Source organism: Chiloscyllium plagiosum, chromosome 16, assembly GCF_004010195.1.
Source record: "Chiloscyllium plagiosum isolate BGI_BamShark_2017 chromosome 16, ASM401019v2, whole genome shotgun sequence".
Taxonomy (NCBI): domain Eukaryota; kingdom Metazoa; phylum Chordata; class Chondrichthyes; order Orectolobiformes; family Hemiscylliidae; genus Chiloscyllium; species Chiloscyllium plagiosum.
In genome coordinates this window covers 43,485,027-43,497,656 of record NC_057725.1, presented here as the reverse complement: position 1 = coordinate 43,497,656, position 12,630 = coordinate 43,485,027, and the positions used below count along the sequence as shown (strand labels likewise).

Here is a 12,630-nt window from a genome sequence, read left to right as displayed (position 1 = left end):
GTTTAGGTTTGCTGTAACAGCTCAGAGATGCCTACAGTGATACGGTTGTGTCCTAGGCCGAACTATCTTGAGTTGCTTCATCAACTATCTTCCCTCCATCATAAATTCAGAAGTGGAGATGTTTGTCAATGATTGCACAGTGTTCAGCACCATTCACAAGTTCTCAGATGCTGAAGCAGCCCATGTTCAAATGAAACAACATATTGACAATATCCACGCTTGGGCTGCCACGTTGAGAGTAACATTCACATCACACAAATGCCAGGCAATGAACATCCCCAATAAGAAACAATCTAAACACCTTTCTTTGACAGTCAATGGTGCTGTCATCAATGAAACTCTGCCACTATCAAAATTCTTGGGGATACTATTGACCAGAACCTCAACTGGACTTGCCACATAAACAGTGGCTACAAGAGCAGGTCAGAGGCTAGGAGTACTGCAGCAAATAATCCACTTCCTCAGAACCTGTTCACCAATTATCAGGCACAAGTTAGGAATGTGATGGAATACTCCCCACTTCCCTGGATGTGTGCAGCTCTAAGAACACTCAAGAAGCTTGATATCATTGAGGACAAAGCCTAACGGTTAAATGGCATTGGCATTACATCAACATGCATCCACTCCCTCCACCACTGATGGCTCAGTAGCAGCACTGTGTACTATCTATAAGATGCACTGCAGAAATCCATCAAGATATTTAGATAGCACCCTCCAAACTCACAGCCACTTCCATCTAGAAGGATAAGCAGATACATGGGAACACCAGCACTTGAAGTTCCCCTCCAAGCCATTCACCTCCCTGACTTGGAAATATATCACAATTCCTTCACAGTCACTGGTCAAAACCTGAGATTCTCTCCCTAAGAGCATTGTGGGTCAATCTACAGGACATGGACTACAGTCATTCAAGGTGGCAGCTGACCACCACCTTCTCAAGGGCAATTGGGAATGGGGCAATAAATGTTGGCCAGCCAGCGATGTCTAAGCCTCATGGGTGAAGCTTTTAAAAAAAAGAGATTGCAGGATTTTTCACAAGAATCCCAGATAAGCATGAGAATCCAGCATTAAAATAAAAATAATTACCTTAAGAGAAAGTGAGCAAACTTTGTTAGAAAATTGCTTTCAACAGAAAGGGAGTGCAACACTCAGCAAGGAACTATGAAGTGTGCTGCTACAGCAGTTAAAGTAGACTGGGAAATTAGAGATGAAATTTTAAAGCTGCATCGAGATTTTATGTCAATATCAAAGTTAGGTTTACTGTTAAAATCTTGAAGAATGTCATGAATCAAGAGTTTGTGTTCAAGGAACCATGAAGAGAAGACCCATTCATCCCAGGAAGCCTGGAAAGATATATCAGCAAGTCCTGAGCCTGTGAATTGCACCATGGCCTTGACTGGTAGAATGTTAAGCCCTAATTTTTTTTCACCCAAGAAACCTTGTTAGTTTGCCTTTTAAATTAGAGATTGTCCTTTTTACCATAAGGTTATCTCCCAACAATAAATGTCTTAGCATAGAGTCCAAATCCTTACATTTAGTTCTTAATAAGCCAATTTCAATTTCATTAAGCAGAAAAAAATGAAAGCATAGGTTTATGAATCTGGATTCAACATGTTAAGATAAAGACAATTTACAATTTTCCAATTGTTGAATATAATTCTGTCATATAAAAATAACGTCACATCAAAGAGAAACTTTAAGATGTTGAAATTTCTGAAAATTAAGAGGTTTATGATTTCCTGCCTAATGGTCACAATCTCCAGAGTGTATGCATCAGACCAGTGAATCGTAACATTCATCCGGCTTTTAGGAAAAGGGTTTTGAAGTATACTTTCTCATAGCAATTCTTTTTAGTAACGCTGCATGGTTTATCTTGGTACTATGCACTTTTCCGTAATGTTTTGATTGTTGAGACAGCGTTGCCTCAATAGATGTCACTTTTCTCTTGCTGAAGAGTGAAACTTACAGCCAGTTAAATAATGAACACAGAAGTACAGAAAAAGAAACAGAAAAAATAAAATGAAGACAACAAGAAGAAAGGAAAATATTGTAACATTGCTGGGTCAAATCCAGCAATTGCTACTTGTAACTAAGTTTATCATTTTTATTTGAAGCAATGGGCCTCTGCAACTCAGAATCCAACATTTAAGCATTATCCAATGTTGACAAGTCTGAATATTAGTCTCCATTAAGGTTATTTGCTTTTGGCAATACAGTGGTAACCATAGCCACTAGGAGGCCCAACTAATTGCAGGAGGGGGGGTGGGGGGTTATTATTGCATCCAACTGGCATTAGGAGGTGGAGCCACATACCTGCTCCCATGACCTTCACTTAGTGATCCACATTCTGCACTTAGTCAAGTTTGGCATGGGTTCGCTTGGTTATCTTGGACCTATGCATTGCAAGCGGTTCACACTGTTTCAGGTGATGCTGACAACAATGAGGAACTGCAGGTCCCTGACTAACAGGCAGCTACTTGGATTTCTTCTGAATCATGTAGAAGTCCTGAAAGGCACTTCATACTGTTGGGCTTCCCCATCGAACTGACAGGCATTGGATAACAGTCGTGTTATCAGTGCCCCCTTCATGCTGATTAAATCCAGCCCAGTGTGAGATAATGCTTTGACTGTAGGAATGTTAGAATGAACCATTTCATTCTACAAATAAACTGACTCAGCTTTTGTAGTTGCTCCTAAGCAGTTTCTGAGCTGTGAAGCAAACCCATTAGCAAACATGGCTTGAGAGAAAGGTTTGGATTTTTTTAAGGATAAACACATAAAGCTAAGTAACAATTTTTAATAATGAAAAGTAATTTTGAGATAGGTACACGGAATGAGGATGTGGTTCTCTCAGCTGAGCAAATGAATTGTAGATTAAAGAGGATCAAACCTATACATTGACCCTATTAACTATATATAAAGTCTCCCACATTAGATTCATTGAAGATTGTAGTAATCTCTATGTGGTAGCGATCTGCCTAAAAGCAGGTCCTTTTCTAATTTCTCCATACTTTATGGTCTTAAGTTTTCCTCTTCAGCTGCTCATAAAAGCCTCCCATTTCAATTTCAATCATCAGGTAATTTCCTGCTGTTTTCCTGTGCTTAAAGGAAACAGAAGTTCCTGAAGAGTGTTCCAGTTGTAAGCTATTGCTATCTATCAAGGTTCCTGTTCTTCCATCATCAGCAGTGAAAACGTGCTGGTCCTGCCATTGGCCATGGTTTGTAATTGAGTATGGGAACCACACTTTGTCCTGAAAAAGCCTGCAAAACAGCAGGGTGATTATCCTTGAGGCCTCATATGACCCTTCTATTCAATGGTATTTTTTGAATATTATCAAAACCTCATAAATGTTGGTACCAACAACAAGAACAACTGCACATATTATAAAGACTCAAAAACAATATTATGATTGCAATTTGATAATAAACTTTGTTTTTCTAATGTTCAGTTAGTAGAAGTCTGAATGTAATGTGAGCTTGCTAGGCATACAGTGGACTGTGCACTGATTATTGTAAATTAAGAACTGCATTATTCCTATGCCCCAGCGTTTCTAATTAGCCTAAACAGCCCTGGCTTATTTTTGTTGAAAATGTAGCCAGAGAGCTGATTGAACAACAGCATTGCCAATTTGGATAATAAATTTAGTTGCTGATTCTTGTGATACATTTACAGCATATGATATCAAGCATATGGAGATTTAATTTTGGACAAGATTTATTATTCCACCTTTGTGTTGCAATTGTTTGATACACATTAAAGAAAAAAACACTTCAATGGAACAGAATTTTCGGTGCTGGAAATACTGACAAGACGAAAAATTAAAATGAAATCAAAACTACTAGTGTTAAATAAATTATACACATCCGCACTCTCTTTCTTCTGCACCCCCACTTATGAAGTCAGCAGCATTATTTTTAGACACAGCTACTCCACTTCAATAAAGGAAAAAAAGTCTTAAAATATTCATAGACTATATGACTCAATTGAGTAGGCTTGATGAACAGTCTGACGCAAGTTAGAATACAATTATACTGAACAGTTTTATGAAAGCACAACTTTTTTTATTGAATCAGGGAATGTGGGTGTCTCTGGCTGGCCTAGCATTTATTGTTCATCCCTAAGTGCCCTTGAGAAGATCTAGTAAGCTGCCTTCTTGAGCTACACGTACAATACTGTTTGGGTAGAAGTTGAATTTTTTTTTTTGACCCAGCATCATTGAAAGAACAGCAGTATAGTTCCAAGTCAGGATGGTGTATGGTTTGGAAGAGAACTTGCAACTGTTGCCCTTGCCATGGGAGTTGTTATATCGCACTGTTATACTTAACAGCTTGGGGAACCAACCTTGATAGCAACAACATTTCACAACCTTTTCATGAGAGACAAGCAAAAAAATTGATTAGAATTTTCTTTTATTTACTTTTTGGACTCAGTTTTCACTTACAATCTCTGTGCATATACGTCATCTTTGATTAACTTTTCTTACGTTTTAGTAGCTACTAAACTCACTCTTCCTTCATTTAAGGAAGCCTTGTTAAATTGTCTCCTTTTAGAACAATTGTATTTGGGCCGGGAAAAGTTTTTCAAGAGGAAAGGGATCCTTTCCTAAATTAACCTTGTTGTGACCACTGAAGAAGGGGTTGAGAAGGGGAGCCAGATTATCCCTCCTAACCCAGGAGCATAACCATTTGGGGGAATCACATCTGGAATTGTAATACTCCAAGGATTCGTGCCCATGTTGTGTGTGTGGACCTTCAAAAAGCAGTTAATAAATTACCATCTCATAGTCTTGTTGACAAAAGCATAGTAGCATCAAAACTGGTTAAGGGATTAAAAACAGGAAGTGAATGGTTTTTGTTTGGATCTGACAGCGACATAGAGCGATATTTCCTTAGAATCAGTACTTTGGCCACAACTGTTTTGACACACAAAATCACAGATGGCCTGAGGCTAAGAGATGGATTAAATATTGAGGATTGTAGTAATCAATATCATATGTCTGCAGACTTGCTAATGAAATCGGTGAAAATATGGCCAATGAAATTCAACGCAGCAAAGTATGAGCTGATATAATTGGTAGTAAGAAGAGACACAACATTGCTAAATTGAATAATTTTGCAGGGCTGTGGAGAGGTGGTACATGGGGGCACTTGTGCATAGATCTTTAAAGCTGAGAAGTTCACAAAGCAATTGAAGCGTATGGGATGCAGTAGAGTACCAAACAATGTATGATGAGCCTTTATAAAATGTTAGCTCAATCCCAGTTAGGATACCAAGTTCAATGCCAGGCATCGTACTTTAGGAAGGGTGCAAAGGCATGGTAAATTGTATGGTAGAGATTTATGGAAAAGGTTCCAGTGGTGAGTGAACTATAGTTTTGTGGATGGATTGAAGGTGACATCATTCTCAAGTTAGAGAAGACTAGGAAGAAATTTGATGCAGGTATTTAACATTATGAACAGTTTAGATAAAGTTAATTAAGAGAAGCTTTCCCACGGCTGAAGGGTCGATAATCAGACAGCAAAGATTTGGCAACATTGGCAAAAGAACCGAGATAACATGAAAAGAAATTATTCATGCAAAAAAATGGTTACAATGTGAAATGCTGTGGCTGATAAGGGTGGCACAGATTTAATTACTGCCTTCAAAGAGAAATTTAAAACATTCAAAGGAGAAACATTGCGAAAATATTGAGGAAAGACTCAAGGAATGGGACTAACTGAATTATTCTTTGTAAGAATTGGCGAATGTGATCAATCGAAATGAGTTCCTTCTGTGCTGATTACGGTGTTGAATGGCTAAATGCTCATGGAAGGACAAACATATTTCTATAGTTGTGTTACATGAGCACAGTATAGATTTGTCACACCAAGTAGGAAAGTAGTAAATCATCACACAGAAAAAGAACTAGTCTATTACCTTTTGGTCAAAAACTAGCAACAGTGGAGCTCTGACGAGATGTAGGGATCAGTGTACATAGATCACTAAAATTAAGTAGACAGCTTAAAGAAAAGGCCAATGGAATGTCTTTATAACTAGAGGAGTAGAATACAAAGAGGAAGATGTTCTGTCACAGCTCTACAAAGTCCACACCTGAAATGCAATGTTCAATTCCAGGCACCACACTTTAGAAAAATATTCAGTATTGACCATAAAACAGGGTGCCATGCAGAATTAGCAGTATGTTACCAGGAGTCAAAAGGCAAAAACTGGAAGAGAGGTAACACAAACTAGATTTGTATTCCCTGGAATCTAAAAGATGAAAGGGGTGAATTAATTGAAGTTTCTACAATTTTGAATGTAATTGATCAACTAACCAAATACTTTTTCTACTGGTAGGTTAAATAGGATTTAAACATGGACAGGCTGAAGATGTTGAACTCCTGTTCCCCTGATGCATAAATGGGCTCACAGAGCACAAGTATCTTTCTTCCACAATTATTGGGAGACAGAAGACTTTTAAGGCTGTGCCTCTTTTCCCTCCTTTTTTGCTAAACTTACTCTAATACCTCCTGATGCACAATCCCACATGACTTTTGCATGTGAAATTCTACGAGGATTGATCATTTTGTAAAAGAAAAGAAAATGCTAGAAATGCTCAAAGATCGTGTGGCATCTCTACAGATAGCAGGCATTTTGGTATTTCAGGTAAGGACCCTTCATTAGAATAGTTATGATACATTAATTTGACTCCACAGAGGCTACCTCACCTAGGAAAGTACTGCAGGTTCTCAGTCTTTTATTTTGATTTTTTATCCGTGTTTTGTTTTAAGGTTGACTTTCAGTGGGTTGATGTCAGGATAGATGCAATTTATTGATACATATTTGGATTGAGGTATACAAAGCATCATTGCAAAGTTTGTAGATGACATGAACTCAGAACTAAAATTAAGTGCAAGGAAGATTGTAACATGCTTCATGGTGAGACGAGAGATTGACTGTTGAATTTTGTTTGATCATGCAATATACAGTGAGAAATAATCTGATAAGGACAGCCATTATCCTACAGGATGGCAATGATACACTGTATTTCCTGAGTAAATCTTGTGGATTTATAACTCCAACACAGCACAGTTTTATCACAAAATCACTATTTTGATTGTACATAGATAAATATTTAAAACAGATGAAAGAATCATTAGGAACAGCAATAGAGTAATTTGTAAAGCACGTGAAATATTAATTTCCGAACCAAACAGGATTCATGAATTTGTCCACGCTATCTCAAGTGTGTTAGCCATAGGAACATAAGAATAGTAGACAAAAATAGACTAAGACTCAGCCATCATCATGGTAGTCACTGGTTTAAAAAAAAGACAAGCCTTACATTTATATGGGGATTTATGTAACACCCCTAAATGCTTATAGCCCAGGAAGCACAGTTGCTGTTGCAAGGTAGGAAACACACAACTAATTTACAGCTTCCACTAACAGCAATGTGATTTTCATCATGTAAACGGTTTCCCCTGACATTGATTAAGAGACAAATATTGGTCAAAACACAGAGGATAACTCTTCTTTCTCCTGGATAGTGGAATGGGATCTTGTACCATTTCCTTCACAGGTCAGACAAAGCCTATATTTAACATCACATCTGAAAGCCAGTACACCAGTCAGTGAAGCATTCTCTCAGTGACATTTTGGTGCTCAAGCCATTGAAATCAGATTTTAATCCACAAGCTTATGACTTCAGAATCGAAAATACTACCAACTGAACCATGGTTGACATGTGAGAAAACATTGGACTTTGTTGAGTTATTCTGGAAAGAGAGGCAGACAAAAAGCACATAGCCTTGAAAGGAAGAATGTTTCCTATCTTACACTGAGAAAATCAAACTGTAGTCTATGAACAGCTAGCTGTGCTGTCAGTCATGAAATATTAAGATATAGTGACTGCCAGCTTGACTCTTCAGTTTACTGTGTTGTTTCTGGGAACCTGGAAGAATTCAAAGTTTAGCTTTCTCACAAATTCATTGACAGAAAATGCTATTACATGTGCTTAAAAGACAAAAATTGCTGTTGAGATGTTAGGCTGCAAGTAAGTTCTCGATTTTGAATTGCACTGATGTCCAGTCTGTTCAACAATGGACTCTATCTCACCTAAAACTGGACATTTACATGTACAACCAGTGAAATTTCCTGGTTACATGTTTGCACTCATAAGAAATAAACATTTACTTACTCTGGGGAAGACTCTGGAGTTAGACTTGACATCTCTTCTGGCGTAGGTACTGTATGGGTCAATCAGAAAAACATGCTTAAATTAAAAATGGAATCACTGGCGTTTTGGATGCTCTTTCAACTTTACACAAAAGCATTAAAAATCATCAAATCCAACGAGCAATATACTAAGTTAGAAGCTCTGCCACGTGCCAGTGAGTGTTTTCGTGGTATTTAAAAATAAGAGAAATGTAAATTGAATAATTGACGTTAGCTTGTTTCAGACATTTTGTAATTTTCTCACTTTTTATGTCTGCCTGGGAAATGATAATGTTTTATGACTCTAAATAGTTTTGAATAATCTGTACTTTCTGTATCAATTTGGACTTCAGGTGATAAATGCCACTGTATTTGATTATGCTGTCGAAGTTAAACCTGATAAAGTCTACATCACTAAATCAAGCAAATGCTTGATCTGACTGGCCTGAACATGGCATTAATACAGGCTATGGTAGGCCAAAAAGAGAAAGCAATGGGATTTGAGCTGTTAGGCAAAAGTGGGTGACAAGGACAGGACAATTACTCTTCTTCCCAAAAAAGGGCCATTTCTCGAATATCTTTTGGCTCATTCAGGGGATGATGGACAAGTCCAAATGTTTAACAGAGTAAGATTCTGATTTTTGCAGCAATGACTCCTTCTCCTAGAGTCTATTTCTTCTCAAACTAAAATTTCCCCAGTTGTCGGGATTCAATATCTTAGATTAAAGTCAGATGATCAATCTGAGAGTCTGGTTTTCTGGTACTAAGCGAATTCTAATTGCCTCATTCTTAACAAATGTAAGAATGAATGTTTAACTTGCAATTTGTATGGTAAGCAATTAGTATAAGTCAATGGGAAACTTATTACTATAAAACGGATACATGCAGTAATGGACTAAATGACACAGAACTTAAAAGAAAGATTTCTCTCCTAGATCTTGCACTGATGGAACTTTGGTAGGGCAGGACTTCACCCAGGAGACAGTGAGGTCTGCAGATTCTGGAGATCAGAGTTGAGAGTGTGTTGCTAGAAAAGCACAGCAGGTCAGGCAGCATCTGAGGAGAAGGAAAATCGACGTTTCGGTCCAGAGCCCTTCATCAGGAATGAGGCTGGGAGCCTCAGGGTTGGAGAGGTAGGACTTCACCCAGCTCATGATTGTTGCCTGAATGGGGATGACGAATCTTTGGTCATTTAATTCCACTGTGGTTACAGTGGGAGGGTAAGCATTATAAAAAGGACAACCATAACCTAAATATTTTCTTTGGAAGGTTAGTGGAGAGTGGGTTTAAAAGCAGGACTTGCATTGAAGTGGACCTAAGGAGCTTGAATATGCATTGTTTCACCAGAGAAATCATATTTCAAACATGTTGCAGCAATGCAGAGTCAGAATGGCATTTCTCACATCCAGTGTTGTAAAGGAAATACATAATTCAACTTTGTACTCTTGATATCATTCTGGAATGATGGAGACTTTAAAATTCTTGCCCACTGGAATCATCCCAGGGAGCTAGCATAACTCAGAAAAATGGACATTTAAACAATAAAAAAGAAACAATCTTCTATCTCCGTCTGACATTCTTTGGATTCATGCTTTGCAAGAAATGAATCTAATACTGCCAGCTGATGAACAATAAAGTATCAGACAATCAAGTAGGTTTTCAATTTTTTTTGTCTAATAATCTGCCACAGCAATAAGCAGCGTAAGATTTATCACTTAGAATGCGCAGCAGAGTATTTGGTCCAAAACACTCTTGTATTTCTATTAAAGGGAATTTTACTAACTGGTAAATTAAGACATATGTTTGTTTTCTGAATTTTTCACATAGATACAAACATGTGCATTAAGAGCAGCAATAGGGCATTAGTTCCTTGAGTCTTCAACATTCAATAAGATCATGGTTTATCTAATTGCTCGACATTGCCTCAATAATATTTCACTCCCTTGCTTATCAATAATCCGCCTACTTCTGCCTTAAAAATATTCAAGGACTCTACTTCCAAAGACTCATTGGGTGCAAACTGCTAATATATTTAGTAATTAAGTTGTGCGGATGATGAATCTTTGATCATTTAATTTCACTGTGGTTATAGTGGGAGGGTAAGCATTAGACAAAGGACAACCATAACCTTAATATTTTCTTCAGGCCTTATGGGAGCCCCATTGTTATTAAATAAAAGTAATTTAGGATATATTGCAATAGAGACTTTTTAATAGGATACATCCAAATGCTCAACTGGAGAGAACAGCCGGATTTATATTATTGCAAAGTTCCATCATAAGTAATGGGCTTTTAGCTTTTGAGCATACAATGATATTTTTGCACCATAATGAGAAACCTATTCTTCCTGTAATCATTGCTGATGCTAATATATTTTGCTTAGAAAGCAATAAAAAAAATTCTGGCTATATCACAGTTAAGAAAAAATGAGTCACCTAATTTGGAATTCACTCTAACAAAGCAAAAATACCGCAGTGTGGGAGTTGAGGAAGTGTGACTGTAGTTACGTAAGCTGAAATAAATACTCTTTGATGTAGACTGAAGTTGTAGTGACGTTTGGACAGAACAGATCATTGGAGACCCAAGTTACAAACCTTGCTCTGGTAGTTCTCAAAGAAGAATAGTTGAGTTTAACAAAACTTTGATTTTGCACCACCGTTCGAGGGAGGGTGGCTACACATTAATAAAATTAAGGATGAATAATAAGTCGAACCATTACAAATATAGGTTGGAACAGAGTAAACTATCACACAGAGGCATTGAAACAAAATCAAAGGGAAGTATTAAATGCCTTCTCGTGTGGCAAGGTTGGCAGTTGGGTCGTTTCACTAAACAGGAGGGTAGAGCATGGGGACACACTGCTTTCCTGTCTCCACTCTGATTAATGGTGGGGAGGCTCATGGGATAGAGACTTCTTGACCCATCATCAAGAGTCAATTACCACTTAAGGGCCATATCCATCTACTGCTGCAATTAATCCTGGTATGTTTGCTTGTGGGCTCAAAGAAGGGATCCCCTGTTCAAAGTCACAGTGACTGATCGAGGGACAAGGTATTGGAAAGGGGTTGGGAAAGATAATGTTAAATGTTGTGCAATCATCACCAAACATCCCCACTTCTGACTTTTTCATGGAGAGAAAATTATTAAAAAAGCAACTGAATATAATTCTGGCATGGACAGTGGTTGAGAGGAAATGAGGGGAGGGGTGAGGTTTAACAGGTGTTTTGGAAAATACGCAGCTGTATTGGAGAACCAAGGTGGTCCTTCTAAGTGGGAGAAAGTGAGGACTATGGATGCTGGAAATCAGAGTTGAGGGTGTGGTTCTGGAAAGGCACAGCAGGTCAGGCAGCATCTGAAGAGCAGGAGAATCAACGGGCTTATGCTCAAAACGTTGATTCTCCTGCTCCTCAGATGCTGCCTGGCCTGCTGTGCCTTTCCAGCACCACACTCACGACTCTGGTCCTTCTAAGTGGCCACCACCACACACATTCTCTTCATGCATTCCTTCATGACTTGTACCATACTGAGAACCCCTGTGTGAACTGACAAGTGATACAGGTGGGAGTTTCTGAAGGCCAGGAAAAGCCAGACCCTGGTATTTGACCTTTGATTTCGATCAATTATAACAGCTGCATTTCAGAAGCTGGGTGTGAAACTAAGGTCGAAATTTGTCAACTGCTGATTATTTCTTAAAATTCCTCATTGACTCTAATTCAGATCAATCAAAGTTGCTCATGGTATGAAGTAAAAATGCTTTTGTCTTACACTAGCACTTTTCAACAGTGCCATGCCTCTCTGTGTCTGCAATGCTCTGTTCAGCTATGCCACTAGTTTGTCTGTCTTCTGATGTAGAATCATATAGAACATAGAACATTACAGTGCAGTACAGGCCCTTCAGCCCTCGATGTTGCGCCACCCTGTTCTGAAGCCCATCCCACCTACACTCTTCCATGTACATCCATTTGCCTGTCCAATGATGACTTAAATGCACTTAAACTTGGCGAATCTACTACCGATGCAGGCAAAACATTCCATACCTTTACTACGCTCTGAGTAAAGAAACTACCTCTGACATCCGTCTTATACCTATCTCCCCTCACTTTAAAGTTGTGTCCCCTCGTGTTTGCCGTCACCATACTTGGAAAAACGCTCTCCCTGTCCACCCTATCTAACCCTCTGATTATCTTGTATGTCTCTATTAAGTCACCTCTCAACTTTCTTCTCTCTAACGAGAACAGTCTCAAGGCCCTCAGCCTTTCCTCATAAGACATTCCTTCCATACCAGGCAACATCCTAGTAAATCTCCTCTGCAGCCTTTCCAAAGCTTCCACATCCTTCTTATAATGCGGTGACCAGAACTGTACACAATACTCCAAGTGCAGCCACACTAGAGTTTTGTACAGCTGTAGCATAACCTCATGGTTCCGGAACTC

The 12,630-nt window shown here is 38.5% G+C and overlaps 1 protein-coding gene across 1 annotated transcript in view; it reads right to left on the bottom strand.

The window, feature by feature from the left end:
• Nucleotides 1-12,630, bottom strand: part of LOC122557836 (serine/threonine-protein kinase BRSK2-like) — a 957,494-nt gene that overhangs the window by 77,134 nt on the left and 867,730 nt on the right. Inside the window, 1 exon segment of the mRNA XM_043705934.1 lies at nt 8,181-8,229. Coding sequence (XP_043561869.1) covers nt 8,181-8,229 — 49 coding nt within the window.